Here is a 21240-nt window from a genome sequence, read left to right on the forward strand (position 1 = left end):
TTGAATTTTTTTTTTACCCATGTGACTGGTTTTGTGGTCCAGGGTCACATTTACTTAATTCCTGAAAGAATCAGCTGTTTGAATGAATTAATGATTCAATGACTATTTACTTATAATGTTTCACAAATGAAAAAGTTATACAGGTTTAAAACGACATTTTGAAGAATGTTGGTAACCAAACTGTTATGGTTTGTAAACATATCAAAATACCGCAGATGCAGCTTCTGAAACAAAAAAATCATGGCCCTTGTAGCCTAAAAGTTTATGTGTAATAAATTATATGTTGAATCAAATCAAATATTTACTTCTAAATCTACTTTTTGGAATGTCTATTTAATGCTTTCCTCATTTAACACAATAATGACTTTAAATAATCTTTTGGGGGTAATTTCACAGCCAAATTTGATGTGTGATTAATTAGCGATTAATTAGATGAATTCATTGGCACATCATGTTATTAATTCGATTTTAAAAATGTAATCGCTTGACAGCCCTATCTAATACAGGTTGTTTAGCCATTGCCTCTTTTCCAGCGGTCTCCCCTGACAGAACATATTTGATGCATTATTAGAATGAAATGTTTCTCTTGAGATGCATCAGGGTTGTTCATCCTTCAACACAGTCAGTCTAATCTCTGGGATAATAGCGCTGTGGGTCTTAACAGATAACACTACTATTAAAGGATAACTGAATAATTGTGGATTTATATCTTTGTGAATAAATGTGGATTAATTAGAACAAACACTGCAGGGACAGCTAAATCCATCCAATGAATGCTGAATAATAATAATTTGTTTACTTCTTAAAGATGCCCAGATAATGCAGATGCATATTAATGAATTTCCGACACAGAGGAGTAAGTAAGGTCAGTGTGATGGGCAATGGATAAAAAACCTTGAGTATTAGTAGAGTCATTATTTACAAAAACATTATGGTTTCGGATGTGCCAATATGTTTCTTCTGTTGTCTAAAGTTTTGAAGCCTTTTTTAAATAATTTAACACTATATCTAATTTATCTCTAGGATGATGGTTAAACATTAACATGATGCTAGGCAGATGCTAACACTAGCCAACCACAATTATTTATGTACACTCACACACTTTGAATTTGAATTTAATATGAGCCAGAGGTAATTTAGTTTACAAATAGGAATTTATAATATATTAAATATTGATTCATATTTATAATTTATAAATAATTAAACAAATATTATTAAACACTTTGATCTTTTGTAATAGATTGAAACTGCCTCAATATAAATGTTTTATGGTAATCTAAATGTTTCTTATACCAAAACATGCCAGAGATATTTGTAGTAGTTAGAGTTACGTTATAAAAAAAAAAAAAAAAAAAAAAAACCCTTACTACCTGTAAGTACAGAATACAAATTATTTTTGTACTGCTAGTCAGTGCTCTTGTCATCAACCAGACAGAAGCTATTTAAAAGCAGCATTGTGAGACTCTGGAACAGAGACTGAAGGAACAAAAGAAAACAAGCAATCTCCCAGTAACAGTGACCTCAAGTGTGCCATGAGGATTTAAATCAATGCAGCTGAACACGGATTCAAACCCACAGAGAACAGAGTCTTTGGGATGTTGTCCTTGACAATGCACATGTTTGAGGTAGACCACAGGTAGCTCTGAGATACATGTAGAGAAAGACAACGTCCATTTTCACAGCAGTTAAAATATTTCTTATAAGACTCATACATACCGAGTCCTCAAGATTGACGTGACACTTGTGCTCGCACAGAAGCTGAACTATCACATTGTTTCCGCTGGCAGCTATAGGAGAGAGAAAGCGAGAACATATAATAAGAAGCAGTTCTTTATCCCCACAGAGACACAAACAAGGGTTTAACAGCATGCCAACAAACTCTTTAAAGAGTAATTAGAATGAACACTTCAAGCTTTCCCACAGAGGCCAAAACCCGACTCACACTGTGTGACACCATTTATTTCCCAACAAATATTAGCATCCCATTTAAAAATCACACTGTTTCTTAACCAATCACGGCCATTATTCTCAAGCAAGCGGACTGGCATAAATGCAGATTCTCTGCTTTGTAGTCCGTATGAAACCATGTTTTGCTTAAAACATCCAGGCCAGCAGACTTCTGACCTCCAGGTGGCTGCAAGCTCCTTGCTCTTCGAGGCCGATCCCACCCCGGTTCAATCCCTCACAGCTGGCAAAAAGGCTCAAAATCATTTTTTTTCTCACTGTCTTCTATACAGACTGAAATGGGCAAGGGAGCTTTTTTTATTTATTATTTGCTAGGGAGCAATTTTGTGAACAAAGTCTTTCCACAAATAAAAACATGCTTTTCTTTGGGTTTGCCCTCTGGCAATTTGGAGCAAATGGTACACAATAACATGTCATTCTGTGCTTGGGAGTAGAATAACGGTGCCGTGGGGTTCATGCTGAACAACATTTGCACCAAAAAACCTTTCAGAACAAACTATTAAGAAGCAAAACGTAGTGAAAGAAAACAAGATATACTGAAGATAAAGCCTGTTGCTTGTCCTTGAAGGGCTCCTGAGTTGAGAAGTATTTAAGTAAACAGATTAATCTTTAAAACAAGGACATTTTGCACCTTACCTGCGTGATGCAGAGCCATCTTTCCTGAGCTGTCAGGTGCATCCACCACACACTTAGCCTGTAGAATAAAACGCATTCGATTATTGCTTCAAATGCATTATCTAAAACCACCATGACATGTTCTTCCCAGAAGGCACTGCTAGACACCAATTACAACCTTTCAATTAAAACACCTACGCTTTTTTTTGTGCAAGTTAATGATTTGCGTTCCTATTAAACATTTAGCAGCATGTCAGGCCAGTGTTCATGGACGAACAGTCACAAGGCATTTATTTGACAGGCATCATCCGAGGAGAGGTGTAATATATTAAACCTGACTGCAGTAGCCAATCAGACCTAAACATGTGCCTAATGTGGATGTCCCATTAAATGTGATTACTGACTGCCAGCTATTAACCCTCAAGTTCATTGTGTAACTATTATGTAAACGAGATTCCATATGTCCCTTTTAAATCCTTCAATAACTTGTCTTGCATGCCTATATAAACCTCCAAAGCTTATTTTAATTAGTAGAGGCCAATGACTTTTTTTGTCATTAGAAATGACTAGACATTCAATCAACAAGAAAATTAGCTAAGAAAGTTTTATTTTTATTTTCAGGGAACATTTCATCAGAATATCAAGGCACTGGGTACATTAGAGCATCTGTTGTGTTTGGGAAGCCAGGCAAGCAGTTTTGATTTAGGACTTCTGGATGAAACTAAATTACTACTGTCAGGTACTTTCATTTGTGTAGCAGTTCATTTTCTGTTTCACAGGATCTTCAGGGGGAAAGGCCAATTAATTCAACACCGGCCTGGCTGTGTGAATGGGAATATATCAATATATTTGATAAATATGTAATGCATATATTTGCAAGGCTTTCAACAGTGAAACAACCTCATTCAAAACTTCAATAACTTCAATAATGTACACCCCTGAAAATTTTGGGTTGGTACAATATTTAAAATGCTTTTGAAAGAAATATGCACACTGTGTGTCTTATGCACACCAATGCTGCATTTATTTTATAAAAAAATAAAATAATTAAAACATTGTGAAATATTATAATTCAAAAGAACATCCTATTTTAATATTTTGTAAAATGCAATTTTGCAAGCTGAATTTTCTTCATCATTACTCCAGTCTTCAGTGTCATATGGTCATTCAGAAATCATTATAATATGCTAATTCTGTGCTTAAGAAACACTTCTATTTTTGGAAACCATGATATATATATTTTTTAGGATTTTATGATGAATAAGAAGTTCAAAAGAACAACATTTATCAGAAATAGAAATATTTTGTAAATTATTGTATATTATAAATGTGCTTACTCTTGATTAATTTATTTATGCATATTTGTATCTAGACTGTTAAGGTGTTTAAAGGGGTCATATAATGGTACATGCACTTTTACAAGTTGATTGTACTGAAATGTGTGTTGGCGGTGCCTGTACACAACCATCATAAAATGATAAAAATCCATCCAGCGTTTTTTTTTTTAATCTCCTTATATGTTTTCCTCCGTCTCAAATCGAGCCGTCTGACCGCGTGACGTCACACGGTCGGACGCCCCTCCCACGATTGTTAATTGACAGCAGCGTTTCAACACAGACCCGCCCTCGCTCGTGAGCGAGCGGTCATCAAAGTCCGCCATTGTTGATACGCTGGAGCAGAATGGCATCTAAGCAATTGTGGTGTTCTGTTCTTGGGTGTAATAACGAACACAGCAGTCATTTTGATGTTCCTAAATCCGAACTGCTGAAGACGCAGTGGCTGAGTTTTGTTTTCGAAGGGAATATTCCCCACGATCAACGTCAATGCTTTCATGTTTGCGCGAATCATTTCACACACCAGACTGCTTTATAAACGAGGGTCAGTATAAAGCTGGTTTTGCTAAGAAGCTGCTCCTGAAAAAAGGATCGGTACCAACTAACGTTATTCGTGTTCCTGCTGCACCTCCAGAAGAAGTGAGTGTAACGTTTTATTAACCTTTATATTAATCTTTGCAAATCGCTAGCACGCTTCACGATGAATGCAGCTAAGGTTTACACTCAGGGTACATTACGGCATGTTTTCTATGTAGCTGCTACGACGTTTTCAATATAATTCATAATCCCACGTTTATAATGAACAATGCGTTATGGTTATTGTGTTATTACAAACTGTGTACGCAGGTGTTAAAGTTAACGTGGTAACACTACACTAAGCTTACTTTAATTGTCGAACTTCTTCGGGACCGTCATCGGGTCCGACTCCATTTCAAATTGATACGGTTGGTTGCACAGATGTGTCCTCAGAGACTCCCGCTGCCATTCTTTCTCCAAAATATACCCTCAACTGTTGTCAAGGCAACACTTCACGTGTGTTGTGTCAAAACGCCCCACAGAACAGAGGGGTGGGGTGAGCAAAGCTCATTATCATTTAAAGACACATGCACTTAAATGGCGTGCTGAAAACAGAGCTGTTTTTGACCAGGTAAAATTAGTGTTTTCTTACAATACTAATGAGAATTTTTAATTAAAGTATATTACAAACTTTTCATTTAGACCCTAAAGAATCATATTAACTTGTACAAAAATGGCATTATATGACCCCTTTAAGAAAAAGAAGGATTTTGTGAAAAAGCAGAGCGGGGATGTTTTTGAAAAGTTTTTTTTATTCTCGAAAATAAATCACAAACCACAGTGGGTATTTTGTGCAACTGTTAAAGTAACATTTATAGAATAATAATGAACTTTAATGAAACAAAATCGGAACATTTTGAAAAGGTAATTTTTTATCCATTTTTACAAGATTATTACGGAGGCAGCTGAAGTTGATGGAGGAATTTGCAGCTTTACTCGCAAACTACAATTCATGTTCATCAATAAGGTGAGAACCAGACCCTTTTATAAACCAATATATACTCAAATTAATTAAAAAGTGTACCATCCTAGTAGTAATCAAAGATGTTTGTTGTCGTAATGATGACAGTAGTGCACTGCACACAAAGGTAGTAGCGCCCATGCCCAAATCTTCAAGTGGGCCAAGGCACGCTTGAGCGTACCGGGCCTGGGCATGGTACAGAGCGATCACACTAGTCAAATGAACCAGACTTTGGTTAGTGTTAGTACACCCTTAACGCATACTGGCAAAGCCAATTCTGACAGCTATTAGTGAACACAGCTGGAAGGCTCTGGATATTTCAGATCTGTGCAGCTCTAGTAGAATCACATGGAGTGGAGAATGAGTCGCCCCTGATGATAAAAGAGACGCTAGAGAAGGTGCCTCAGCAGACCGAGGGGAGTCTTGGAACAAGCCGACCTGCCCACACACAAATCCAAACATGCAACCCTCTCCAAGCTCACAGAGGGAGGCCGTGGGATTTGCTAGTTTACGAAACTGCAAGAACAAAATCTGCTCCCTTTGTTTAGCTGGCACAGACATGGCTGTTGTTCCCATTAGATCCACTCCATCTGTGTGTGCACATCAAACTCTCAGTCTGTAATACACAATCATTTGAAAATATTACCTGAAGCAACTTTTTGGCACACTCAGGATGGTTGTTTTTGGCAGCAAGGTGTAAAGCAGTAAACCCTGATGTGAAGAGAAGGAAACAAGTCTTGTTATTTACATTTTTACATATTTACACTTCCATAACATAAAAGTAATGCAAGAAAACATGTTGATCTAGTTGTAAACAACCTGAAGCGTCCTGCAGAGAAACATCAGCCCCGTGAGCCAGGATGACAGCAAGGCACTCAGCTTGACCTTGTGTGGCTGCTACATGCAGACTGAGAAAGAAAAAAAGAAAAAAGAAAAAAAAGTGTCATTAACACGTCATTTTAGTTACAGATTAGCCATGCCACTCACACTAGGCCAGTTTTTATGTCATGTATAACTTGCCTGTAACCTATATGCAGTAAATAGAGGGCTTTTTAATTCAAAAGGTAGGTCAATGGCATGCTCTGCATATATGCTTGTCCTAAGGCAATTGTAAAGCACTCTAGTGCAAATGAGTGACACTAGATCAATCCTTTTCATTTTGTGTAGCAAGTCAAGCACAAATCACACAAGCACGCTTTTTTTTTTTTTTACTGTTTCAGAAAGATGTCTCTAATGCTCACCAAGACTGCATTTATTTGATCAAAAATACATGAACCGTAATATTGTGAATATTACATTTTAAAAATATTACAATTTAAAATGGCTGTTTTTATTGTAATATATTTTAAAAAGTAATTTATTCCTGTGATGGCAAAGCTGAATTTTCAACAGCCATTACTAAAGTTTTAGGTCACATGATCCTTCAGAAATCATTCTAATATGCTGATCTGGAAACATCTTAAAACTTTGATGAAAAAAAAAAAAAATGTTTTAATAGAAATAGAAATCTTTTGTAACATTATAAATGTCTTCAGTGTCACTTTTGATCACTTTAATGCATTCTTTAAAGGGGTCATCGGATGTAAAATTCACTTTTATATGGTGTTTTGCATATAAATGTGTCTTTGCAGTGTGTGGACTGTGAATTTAAAAAAAAATGAAACTCCTTTTTTTTTTAAAATCCTCAAACAGTCTAAACACTCAATAATCAAGCCATTTAGACCCCACAATTTTGAACAGAAGTGTATGTCTTTATGCATATTTTGGAAATGTTATTTGCATCTTGGTGTCTCCATCCAATATTGACCCAAATTATTATTTTTTATTTATTAATATATCCCAAAATTCACATTAAAATACATGGTTGGAAATGGAAACCCAGCTAATGATTGCTTATGTTTTGGTGAACTATTCCTTTAAATCCTTTATTAGTCATGAAATCTCTGACCTTAGGGGACAAAATAATGGAGAAAAGGTTTTTCCATGTGATTAAAAAGTTCAGTGCTCTCTATCCCTTAATAAATAGCTTCCATTGAAACCCACTGGTTTGATATCTACCATCTCATTTTTAATTGGCTCTTTAGAGGACAAACCTCAGCAAAAACACAAATTAATCTATATGAAATTGATTAAACCCTTCTGGATGATAAGGATCAAGATGCACTGGGATCTCTCTTTTGGGCAATAATAAAGCTAACAACTAAAGCTATGCAAGATGCCCAGATAATAACTTTGATGATTATGTTACTTGTGACAGCTACATGGTTCTGACCTTTAAATTAACAAACCAAGAACTTTAAATATGTCAATTTAAGCACAATAAATATCACTCTAATGCTATTAAAGGTCAGTTCACAAAAAAAAAACTACACTGTTTTCGGTAGAATTAAAACACACATAGTATTTTTTTAATTGGTCTGAAACACAACATTTAAAGGGATGGTTAACACTAAAATGACAATTCTGTCACCCTTTTTTGTGCACAGAAGAAAGTCAGTCATCACCTAGGCTATATGACTTTCTTCTCCGGAACACAAAAGATGATATTTTGAAAAAATTTGGTTACCATTGACTTCTATTGTATTGACAAAAAATAATAATAATTCAAGTCTTACAGATTTGAAAAAACAAAAGATGGGTAAATGATGACAGAATTGGCCTTTTTGAGTGAACTTTTAAAAAAAACTTAAAAAAATATGAAAAACTTTCTTGCTAAAGAAAGTTTTAAATTATAGGTAATTATGATGCCTAATCACATGGTGTCCTTAGATTTAATTAAAGTCAATTAAATGTTCAGTCACTCTGCATTCTCCACAAGACAGGGGAGATTCTGTTTCTTTTAACCCTGAAAGAAGAAGTAACATTTGCTGCAGCATTTCTCCCGTGTTTTGTAATATTATCAAGTGCTCTCTCGCAGTGCTTTTCAAGGTAAATGACATGGTCACCAGAGCATGGGGACGGGGTAACACTTTATTTGAAGGGGTGTGCATAAGACTGACATGACAGCTTCATAATCATGACATAACACGTCATGAATATGAAGGAGGTTTTATGCATGTTAAAGACAATTGTCATTAAGTGTCATTTGCTCAATTATGTCATTTTTAATGCAAAGATGACATTGTTTGAGATGTCTTTGTTATGACAACTTGACATAAACTAATACATCATAACCTGTCAGTGTCTTTGTCATGACAACTTGACATTACCAAGACAACATAACCTGTCATAAATATGTCATAAACATGACATAGCAGATTAATCATCAAACTTAAGAAACGACTTAGCTTTATGGGTTAAAATTACATTATATTTCTGACCACTTTTTTCCCCCAGTGGTACAAGCTGAATTTGTCATTAAAATGTCATTAAGTATTAATACTCTGTATTATTATTCTGTAAATTATTTTATAACTAATACTAGAATACTGGAAAAAAAGTGGTCAGAAATATATTCATGAGACAGTTATAATGGCCTCATGACAGCCAATGTCAAAACCAACCACAAGACAGTTTAATGTAATGTTAACCCATAAAGCTAAGTAGTTTCTTAAGTTTGATGATTAATCTGCTATGTCATGTTTATGACACATTTATGACAGGTTATGATGTATTGGTTTATGTCAAGTTGTCATAACAAAGACATCTCAAACAACGTCATCTTTGCATTAAAAATTACATAATTGAGCGAATGACACTTAAAGACAATTGTCATTAACATGCATAAAACCTCCTTCATATTAATGACGTGTCATGTCATGATTATGAAGCTGTCATGTCAGTCTTATGCACACCCCTTCAAGTAAAGTGTTACCGAGCATGATTACCAAATCGCACTGGACTCATGTCCGACTCCTTCATTATAAGGAAATTATATCTCCATGGCAACTGTGACGGTTTGGAGATACAGCGAGGCTTTGTGTTCTACATGTGCCTCTCTGGCCCGTGAACCCTCTGGAGCGCAAGCACTCGAACACAATGAACTTCTCAAATAAGATAAGGATTTATTGTGAGCCTATGAGAGCACTTCGGCTCAACCCGCCCTAATGCAGGACACTAGAGACTCATTCAGGTCGGCAGTGTCTGAGTTCATTAATTGCAGAGTGAAGAGAGTAAGCTCATCTCTCTGCATTCACTGGAGCTCATTCATCCATCTCATCATTCATCACTTGTCTGTCTCTGCTGTGCTGCTCAAAGGAATGTTGCTATACTTTCTTTATAGCTGATGTTTTTAAGGTTGCGTATATGTTATAATTACATTTACCTGCATCTAACATGAGAGAGAGTATTCTTCTCATGCCTTCATGACACATTCTGTTAGAAAGTATTACAGTCTAGGAAATCTAAGACCAGTGAGAAATCACCCAGAAAACACTAACAACCGCCTAGCAAACCTACAGTCATGGCCAACCAAAAAGGCTTTTATTGGCAAAAACATTCAATATATGCAAAAAGTTAATATGTGCAGCATTGATCCTTCTTCATAACCTCTGCAATTTGCTCTGGCATGCTGGATATCAGCTTCTGAGCCAAATCCTGACTGATGGCGATCCATTCTTGCCTTATTAGTGCTTGGAGTTGATCCCAATTTGTTAGCTTCTGCTAGTCCACTTGCTTTTTAAGGATTGACCACAGGTTCTCTATGGGATTAAGATCCACCTGGCCATGGATCCACAATTTCAATGTAAAGGTCCCGATATACTTCAAGCGTAATCGAAGAACGAACTGATGTGACGTCATCTCGAACAAAATCAGGCCAAAACGAACTTCGTTTGGAGTTCATTTTGGGAGTTCGAAACTGCTTGCCAAAGCAAACTTTCCAGAAAAGTTTGCTACAGCTAGTCAACACCTTTGTACTACCATTGATCCGTGGCGATTACGTAATAGGTGCGGAGGCTCCGTCTTCTTTCACGTAGAAATCTTTTCCGGTTCATTTCTCCTGTTCAGTCTGTCGAGGTCAGACGTCCACGAGTGAAAACATGAACACAATGGAGGAGCTACTTTATAGTAGAAAATGAAGTTGTACTTCTCATGAAATGAGACACTGACATTGTTTTTCAAGTTTAATATGGTAAAGCTGCTTAAGTGTAAGCAATCTATTGAATAAAGTGCTTTATAAATAAATGTGACATGACTTTACTAGAGTGCTGAATTGCAGAGCTCGTGCAAACATATTCATGTTGCTATGATCAGACGGGCTTGCGGTTTTATCAATTTTGTTGTGTTTATTTTGTTACCGAGAGGAAAGCGCACAGCACATGTTTATATATTCATCCAAAAGCTGCTCTTAGCAGTGTGGGCGGCATAAGATGTTTGCTTGCAGTATATCGCTGCACACGTCTAACTTCGTTTTACCCCTGAGCGAAGAATGAAAAAGAACCTCACTGTGAGTATCAGGGCCTCGATGATCTCCAAGCCACTTCATTATCACGCTTGCCTTGTGACATGGAGCTTTATCACCAAATTGTTCCAGGATCATTGGGAGAAGTTGCTCTTGCGGGACGTTTTGGGGAAGAATTGTGAGAGAGCAACCCCACACATGGATGGTCTCAGGATGCTTTACTGTTGGAATGACACAGGACTCATGGTAGCATTTACCTTTTTCTCTGGACAATCAATTTTCCAGATATCCCAAACAGTCTAATCTAACAGTCTAAAAACTTTGCACCAGTCTTCTGCTGTCCAATCCACGTACTTCCTGCAGAATTTCAGTCTGTATTTGATGGTTTTTTGGGGGGAGAAGTGGCCACTTTGGTTGCCCTTCTTGACACCAGCTGGTTGTTCAAAAGTCTTCGCCTAACTGTGCGTGCAGATGCACTCACACTCACCGGTTGCCAATACTGAGCAAGCTCTGCACTCCTCAGGAGGAGACAGTCCTGGCGTTTACTGGACAATCTGGGACGTCCTGAAGCCTTCTTCACTGCAATTGAACCTCTCTTCTTGAAGTTCTTGATAATTCTGTAAATGGTCCTTTCAGGCCCAATAATCTCCCATGATCGATCGTCGTTTAAATTAACAACCAATTAATCGATTAATCATTAGCCTTAATACTGCAATATGCGTCTGCTGCATGCATATGGCCAACAGCTTGAGTGCAAATGCTGCTCAAAACGCCATTTTCCTCACCAAATGAATGAGAATGGTTTTTAATCTAAATAAAGGGCTAGTAGGATTGTAAAATGTTTCGATGTGATTGATAATTTAATTAAATAACTTATTTAATAATCAAATATAATGATTAATACAACATGTCACCAATGCCACCTCAGATGCGTGCTTGTCAGAATGTGTATGCTCTTCCTGGAACAATGTGATGAAATATGACAACTAAACCCAAATAATTTACAATGCTTTATTACAATATTGTTCTCTTTATAATGTTATGTAATATGAAAGTCCCAGTCATAGTCATTATTAGTCGTGCATTGCAGTTTGAGCTGCTGAAGCTGAAGATGATCACCGTACGCTTTACTACAGTGTTAATTCTTAACCAAATGCATCCTATATGAGATAAATCAGAAATAGATAGGCCTACACAAAATAAACACAATATTACAACTTACATTTGCACAAAACAAAAGGCTGCGAATGCACACGCAAACTTATAGTCATGATGAAGGTGTAAAATGGTCCCAAACATAACTCCGGCATGCTCGCTTTACATGTTTCGCGGTTGAGCAGCACGCACATGCATGAACCTGCTTAATTGACGATCTATAAGTTTTATCAATTAAATGTATTATCGACAATTAGTCGATAGCCGATTAATTGTTAACATCCCTACTTTCCTTTAGAGTAAACCATTGCTAACACAAGAAAGAACACAATAATTAGAAGCACTTCTTCCCTCCTTTTATAGCAATCAGTCTGCTCTTATAATCCAATAAGAATGATAGAATAATGAGTAATGACTAGTACTTGTTCACACCTTGCCATGTGCTGATGATATAATTAGTGATTAAGGTTGCTGGTCATTTTGTGCCAGGGCCAAATACAAATAATCTAGAGACAATGTGACACCACAACAACAAACAACAAACTTTGCGAAACACCAAAATTATTTCACTGGCAAAACGTTTGGCGAATGTAGTTAAAATATTTTAAGATTTTTAAATCCTTTATGGTGGATTTAAACTTCCTGTTATTCCTACAAACACAACAAATCTGTCCACATCATTTCAAAACACGTATATTTTCCCCCGAAAATGTAGACACAAGCATGTAATTATTCAGGTTCAGGCTCCAATTAAAAATATATATATATTTACATGATCTCTTCCAAGAAAACGAAACAAAGCATTCAAACTTCTTCGAACTAGTATAACATATATTTAAGTGTTCTTTATATTACTTCTAAAGCATAACAACACAAATTTGCTAAATGGAAAAGTCAGAAAAGCTGAGCTCTGACAGTAGTTTTATACAGGAGGTTTTACAGTCATTGTAGGTTCAAATGTGCCTCACACATCATTTTAAAACTGGATGACTAGCATAAACAAATCAAGCATTCACATCTGAAGATCTGTGTGCCTATGGTAAATACGGGAAAATGAAGACTGATGTAAATGCTATGAAACAAAATGCTGATGGGATGAATGATGGACTAAATTTGTTTGAGTGGGGGTTAGATTATAATTTCTACTGCTAAATAAACACCCTGAAGAATGGATGCAAAACTCAAATCTCTCCCTCAGATGGAGTATAAACACCCTCATGCAAACTATTTTATATGCACATCTCAAGTGGATTGCAGAAAACTGTCTAGAAATTCTATAGAAACACTTCTGAAGTCATAATTAGAGCAGTCAATGTCTAAATCAAATTGGAATGAGAGCAACCTCAGTGTCCAGTACTCACGCAGACTTGCCCTCACTGTCAAGCTTGGTGGGACAGGCTCCTTTCTTCGACAGGAGGGTGGTGACTTTATCTGCCTCTCCATGCTCCACTGCACTGAGGAGACGCTCATCGTTCTTGTTCCATTCATGGGCCTAAAGAAATTTGAAAACATTTAAAAACAGCTCACAGATAAAGCACTGCAAGATCAGCTTGACAAAGACTATTGAATCTTTTGAGAATAGGTGTGTAATGTATTAGGTCCAAAGGATGACGAAGGTAGATATAAATCAAAGTTCAATTTGTTAAACAAAGCAATTAGGAAACTCTAAGATAGCAAAAGCAACTTACCAGCGTGTGTAACACGCATACACTAACAAAACCGAACAATGAATGAGAACTTAAAAGGAACTTAAATACAGAGGTTAATGATGAACAGAATACAAACGAGTATGATTGTTAGCAAATGTCCTTGGTCACAAATTGTGACGGAAAATAGAAGAAATGGAAACGTGACTGAAGAGAAACAAACTAAAAGTCCATGAAAATGAAACTAAACAGATATTATTATTACACATATGATATTATCTATATAAAGTTTTAGGATTTTGAAAAATTGTAAACAAAGAAAAAAATATTTAACACTATTTTCACTATTTCTAGGTCACTAAATCAAATTTAATAACAAACTTGAGCTCAAGGTCTGCTATTAAAGGGAGACAAAAATTATTATTGAGACATGTTTGATTGCTAATAAAATCATTTGTAGGGCTGGGCATTGATTCGGATTCACTCGCTCTTGATTCGATTCCAATATCAATTCATTTGGATATATATATATATATATATATATATATATATATATATATATATATATATATATATATCAGTTACAGTACATGTACATTTTTCTTAAGGAAAAAATGTTTCTCAAATGTAAACGATACAGGGTTATGTTATGTTTCGTTGCGTTTTTGTTCATGTTCCTATGTTTCCTTTCAACTCAGTTCAGTTCTCATTTCTATAGTTACTAAATTGTTGATCACAAAACAGCACAGACTAAAAGATCATTTTTGGGACTTAAGAAATGGTATCGTTTCTTCTAAAAGATCCTAAGAGATCAATATTGTCAGCCCAGCCCTGATAATTTGTAATGAGAAAAAAAACAAAATTAAATGTGATGACATTTTAAAAACAAACATTTTTCTGGTGGTCTCAGACTTTTGGGCTCCACTGTATGATAAAGACTTGAACTATGATGGTAACAAGGGACTTACAATAATAAAAAATAAAAATGTGCATCTTTGTAAGCGTTCTCACAAAGACATATCTTTACACCACAAATAAGATTTATGGGAGCTGTTAAAACACCACTTTTTTTTCACTTTAATAGATGAAGCAAATTTGGTCTTGTAACTGTGAATTTTTAATAAGAGCAAATATTCCAAGTTCAGGATTAATATCAGCTAACAACATATTTTTCTCTCTTCTTAGAATACCATAATGGCAATCAATCAGCTTTCCCCATTTGTCTTCACCCATGACCTTTGAAAAATGTATACTTATAATTCAAACTCAAAGAACATGAGTTACTAGCCTTTGGACAAATGAGAGTGCATGTTGAGAGAGCTTTTACACACTCAAAGAGAGGCTGAGTGGAGAAAGTCAAAAGAGGTTTTGGATCAATCACAGAAGCTGCTCTCAGTATGACTAAAAGGGGAGTAAAAGAAAAAGAAACTAAAATAACTAAAAGGACTAAAAGAAACGCCTCCTTCGAACATGAAAAAATGAATGATGCAATGACACCACAAGCAGTATTTGTGCCTGAATGAAGATCTGATTCAAATGAGGGCTGGCAATGCATAAAATCTAACAAGAAAAATGCATTGGAAATCATTTGCACGGGCTGCTCCAGACATTTACTCTATATATCATTGCATTGTGGAATTGTTGTGCTAATTGTTAATTTTTTCTCTCCCTATTATATATGCTGACAATTGCAGATCTATACAAAGGAACAATTCCCATCAAAATCAGTCGAGGCAAAAGTAAAGCAATCATATGAAACAATGGATGAAGTCACTTGAATTTCACCTGCAATTTAGAGGCATCTCAAGGAAAAATGAACTGCCTGTGGCATGAATCACATTATTTCCCTCCAGTTCTTCTGAAACCGCTCAGAAACCACAGGAACTGATTTCCTAACAAGGGCTTATTTACAACAGATTCAAATGCAGACAAATCTAGTTAAAATGTGTCTTTGCAGCTGTGCATAACAGTAGGCGCATTTCCATTACAGATTTGCGCAAAACTTTTGCGATTTTTTTAAAATATCGATAAAAAACTATTGCGAAATGACAGCGTTTCCATTAACCGATGTTATGCGACTACAGCGTAATTTTTTCATTGGCAAATCTGCAATGGAAATGCGCCTACTGTTATGCACAGCTGCAAAGACACATTTTAACTAGATTTGTCTGCATTTGAATCTGTTGTAAATAAGCCCTTGTTAGGAAATCAGTTCCTGTGGTTTCTGAGCGGTTTCAGAAGAACTGGAGGAAAATAATGTGATTCATGCCACAGGCAGTTCATTTTTCCTTGAGATGCCTCTAAATTGCAGGTGAAATTCAAGTCATTCCAAAAATCATGGCAATGGACGTTGGTATGTTTATATATATCACAGCCACGTACCGCACTAGACATTATTATTATTATTATTAATGGAAGGAAACGTAGGCTTGTTATCCAAGCATTAATGGCAAGGAAAGACCCTTGCTTACAGCACATATGAGGTGTTTCTGGGTGTTTCTCACTCATTTCTGCTCCGAGGTCTTGATTGTGGCACCTCTATGGGGTTTAGAATCCAGTATTTCTGTAATTCTTTTGTCTTTTATGAATTTAATAAAGAACTGTCCAAACACACCGCGCCTTCTAAGTCAGGTGACCTGTAAATGCGCAAAAACTGTTTACATTGCAGTTTTGCGAAATATTCCTTTTTCGAATTGCCTGAAAAACCACCTCATGCGAGCATGAAAACTTTTCTGCGATAAATGGGAGTTTTTGCGAAATTGACTTGTTTCCATTGAGCGTATTTTCAATTCGCAATTTCAATTTGCGCAATTTGAAGGGTAATGGAAGCGCTGCTAGTAAAACAATGCCCAATTGCTGAACATTGCAAAACAGAGCAATTGTTTGAAGACCCCTTTGAAATGATCAATGCAAGAAAATAAATCAATCTTAGAAGTCCACAGATACTTAAAAGTTGAGTTCTGAACAAACCAAAATTCAATTGCTCTAAATGTAATCTAGGCAGTGAGCTGAAAGCAGACCACAGAGGTCAGCCGGGGAAACACAGAGGCCACTACTTAAGTCTGTCACTATTTTTAAAATGCAGTGTAATATTACACGAGCCACAGTAAACCCATCACTATTTTGGGAGCTGTTTGACTTTGGCCTACTATCTGCAATCAGCTGATGCTATTTAAAGTCAACCCATGAAACATATAAACATCTTTTGTAAAAGAAATAGACATTTGTAAAGAATTAGCCTCCTGGCCTTCCCAGGGTGCTCAAACATCATTAACAAAGAGGTACTCCAGAACACATTGACTGATATTACATTAAAAAAATATATATATGGGTCTTTAATATTCCCTCTGATGCTGGACAAAAATCAGGATAATTTTACTCTGAGGTAGGCTACATGTTCTTTCTATTTTCTATTTAGTAAGAACAATTACAGAAAAACCAGACCAGAAACTGCAGTTGAAAAGAAAGTGAACAGAAAAAAGTTGAATAACAAACAGTTTTTTACAATAAAGAAATAAACAAACAATTAAAAAAAAAAAAACTGTGTACATGACACATCGCATCTATACTGCCACACCAATGCAGAGTATTGGATTACTGGGTTACTCAATGACATATAAGAGTGTTTTCACAATAAAAAAAAAAAGCAACATCTAGTTAAAAATGTGTGTGGGGTTCTTATTAATGTACTATTTGTATTCATATTGGTCTCAAATGGCTTTGAAAAAAAGTCTTTTTCAAGAAGTTTCAATTTTACAAGATAAAACCAATCAATGTCAAAGTTTTTGGGGAGTCGAACCACATGACATTTTGCAAACTGAATTAACAAAAAAAAAGTAATGTATATACACTAGGGGTGTAACAGTTCTTGGTTATAAACAAACAAAAAATAAAAAACATTAACCGTACCGTTCTCCTCCCACAGTTCGGCACACACTTGCACCGCGGTTAATCTAAAATCTGATGTTGCATCTATAATATGGTTTGAAAAGAAAAAACAATGCGTAAAACAGACAGAGTTCCGCTAATGCATGTTTCTATCGATGAAATGCATTTCGAATGCGTTTCACGTGAGTAGCTATAATCAATCAACTGTTATTTTGTAATTCTGTTTCTGACATCATTGTTCCTCATGTGTTGGACAAAACGATGTGTAAACTTTGTTCGATGCGAGTGCCGCATGTTCTGATATGACCAGTCATTTACGCCGTCATCATCCAGGTGTTGATAGCGGCGAGCGCAGGTGAGAATGAACACACAGAACAGCACACACTGCCTTCTGCGTTTAAACAGGCAAAGTTTATAATCTGCGTGTGGTTAAGCCTTGCCAATTTAAATATTCAAGCACAAGAAGACCCGAAAGAGAACTTGTTCATCTGAAGCACGCACATGGAAAGTCTTCTCAGACAGCGAGAGAACACTAAATTGAGTTTGCTTTCAAGTCTTCTTGCGCTTAAACAGACAAATTTACACAAAAATGATGTCAACCTGCCTGTCTACTCCTGATATGGAGTATATCCAGTAAACATAGCCGGTTGCCTTAATTGAACTTAAACAGTCAAAAAAGAGCATTATGTCTGTGACAGCAGCCTATATTCCTGCTGCTGTCTGTGTCTTTTGTTATTTGATCAACATTAAAAATAGGGATGCGCCGATCCTATATTCAGTATCGGCTCCGATACTGCCATTCTTGGCCAGATCGGGTATCGGTCAGACGAGGCCGATCCAAATCCGATATTGTGCGTATACTATTCTGTGTTATTGTTAATCCCCATAAAAGCATTATAAAGCACCATAAAGTTTTCATGCACTATATTATAAGTGTTCTGAAGCCATTCTATAGTATAATGTGAGATAGACTTCAGAATAAACAATCATGGCGGACGAAGAGGATGCAGTGGCGATAGTTTGTAGTTTGTTTTTAACCGGAAAAAAAATGTTATCAAAAGAAAATCTCCAACGTCCACCGGACTTTCTGGTCATTAAATTCAAGTTCACGTAATCTCTTCCCTCCGCTGCAGCTGTCAATCATTCTCCATTCAGCATTCAAACAGCACGTCGCGTTCGGTTACGACGATGAAAGTCTCTCCAAGATGATTCAATGTTACTATTACTATACTTGATCTGTAGATAAAGGTCTAAAGGTCTTCGCATAAAATTACTTTATCTTGCTGGACTGTATTGCTGTACCTTAATCATGTTACTATCGGGTGTCTGTTAGATCACAACACAGGAGAGCACTATAACTGTTCTTCACGTGCACAGTAACTGAAATGTAAAACTGTTAAAAGACTAAACTATTGCATAGATAGATACTTTATAATACACTATGCATCGATATGTCTTTCCTTTGTGCTTTGAACTTTTCAATGCGGACTCGAAGCGCTGTGACTCCATGTTGCTTCAAGCGCATCATTCTGCCTTTCTTGTTCTGTCCTATCATTTGTTGCTGCCTCATTAAACAGCTGTGCTATACATTTAAAAAATGTCTTTTGTCGTTAACACATTACGAAGCACAAGCATTTATATTGGTCAGAACCAACATAGAGACTTTCCAGTCAGTCAGGAAATATATATAAAATAATTGATCTTTTTGATTTTTGTTATCTTGTTTTTCATGAATGTATTTCTCAACAATACAAAGAGCAATGTGTAACTTTTTACCAGATTTAGTGCTACACGTATTGTCTCTTATTTGTTCCCCACTAAATAATGTTTTTTTCACTAAATGTTCAGATTTTATACAATTATTGTGCACTCGTGATTTTTCTAGACTCAATTTTACAGCTGAATTTTCAACTAATCTAATTTATAATAGAATTTTAATAGTCAGTTATAATAGTCAGATTATGATCATTTTTTTCTGATTTGTTGTTTTCTTTATAATGAAGTTGTCTGTATTAAGTAGATTGTGTTTAACACACAAAAGAGTGATTATCAGTTCAATATCGGTCATACTCAGAATTTTTGGTATCGGATCGGTTCTGAAAAAAATGGTATCAGTGCATCCCTAATTAAAAACAAAGAAATCCCTCACCGCTCCTGACTGAGTAATGTTTGTAACTTGAATAAGAATTAATCTTTATTTAATTTATATAGTGAAGATTAAATGCACATACTGAACCGTATCGAAAACCCATGACCCTAAAACCATGATACAAACCGAACAGTGAGCAATTTGAACTGTTACTTCAGCCTTCAGTGTCACATGATCCTTCGTATAATTTTTGCGCAACAAATTTTTTTCAGGAATCTTTGACAAATAGAAAGTTCACAAGAACAGCATTTATTTGAAATAGATATTTTTTTGTCAGAATGTAAAAGTCTTTGTCACATATGATCAATTTAAAGCATCCTTCCTTGCTGAATAAAATTTCTTTAAAAAAATAGAAGTACTGACCCCAAACAACTGTGTTGGGGTGGTAACAAACATATTGCAAAGAACAATTAAAATATATATATATATATATATATATATATATATATATATATATATATATATATATATATATTAAAATTGTTTAACATGTCCACTCTAGCGGACAACTGGACTTCAATGTTCTGAATTGGGAACAATTTTACATTGATATATTCTGAATGACCTTGTCATCAATGTACTGCTGGAAGTACTGGAGTACTGGAGTACACACACGCTTCCAATACAGGCATGAACCTTAGGAGAAAGACAAAGCACACAGTCAGTGCTGTAAAATGCTGAAGCTATGCTGTAAAATGCCTGAAGCTAATTGCATTGGCTCATCCTGGGAATGTGTGTTTAATTATTTATTGTTTAATTTTGTTTAAAAAAAAAAAGATATTTCCTGGAACACTTCTCTGTAGTTAATCATTTTTGCACTGATAAAAAACCTTACATGTTGGTTTTGGCCCAGAAAGGATGATGGCACAGAGGAGGCTCTCGATCATGGTCGACCTCTGAGTATATGAAGTATGTAAATGGAGTATAGTGTGTAGACAATAGTCAGGCATATCACCGATGGCTGATGCCTTTGAAGATATCAAGATGATAACTGGCTCATTTTCCCATTAATTTATTAGTGAACAAACTCCATCGCACACCTGCAGGTAATAGGTGCGTAAGATAACAAGACCAATAAGTAGGTCGTTTCATCAGATAAGGAACTCCCGCACACTATTGTTACTTGCAATTAAAATGAATATTTATTAACAACAACGTTTCGGTCACACGACCTTCATCAGGAATATACAAATGTTCAAATTCATCTCTTTTAAGATAAACACATGACCAATCAACAGAGCTCCATCTGTAAACAATTAAGCTCATTGAGAGTACATAATTAACACCACATCATAAACAGTTACAAAATGTGATAGTTACAACAATCAGCAAAGATCCCCCTGTAGGTTAACAAGATCATCGAGAACACATAATCAACACGTCGTCATCAAATAGTATCAAATTGTAATTCTAAACAGTTACAACAATCAGCAAGGCTCCATAGCCACTAAAACTCATTTCAAATACATAGTAGAAAGAAGCACGTCATTAAAAACAGTTACAAAATATCACTATAACATTACATTAAATAATGCTTCATCGTTCATACCCCTAGATGATAAAGTTTGAAGGGTGTAAATCCAAAAAAGTTTGCGTCTCTGTAGGAGCAA

General features: G+C 35.8%; 1 protein-coding gene across 3 annotated transcripts in view; it reads right to left on the reverse strand.

Annotated features, from left to right (window-relative positions):
- The window catches only part of rai14 (retinoic acid induced 14), a 51072-nt gene that overhangs the window by 12906 nt on the left and 16926 nt on the right, over window positions 1-21240 (reverse strand). For all 3 annotated transcript variants that reach the window (XM_084138156.1, XM_084138158.1, XM_084138157.1), the window contains exons 3-7: window positions 13309-13439; window positions 6271-6359; window positions 6098-6162; window positions 2602-2659; window positions 1717-1787 (exon numbers count right to left, since the gene is read on the reverse strand). In XM_084138156.1, the coding sequence (XP_083994282.1) occupies window positions 1717-1787; window positions 2602-2659; window positions 6098-6162; window positions 6271-6359; window positions 13309-13439 (414 nt within the window). The remainder of the gene's footprint in view (window positions 1-1716; window positions 1788-2601; window positions 2660-6097; window positions 6163-6270; window positions 6360-13308; window positions 13440-21240) is intronic.

The sequence above is a fragment of the Abramis brama genome, assembly GCF_963993115.1.
Source record: "Abramis brama genome assembly, chromosome: 15".
Lineage (NCBI taxonomy): Eukaryota > Metazoa > Chordata > Actinopteri > Cypriniformes > Leuciscidae > Abramis > Abramis brama.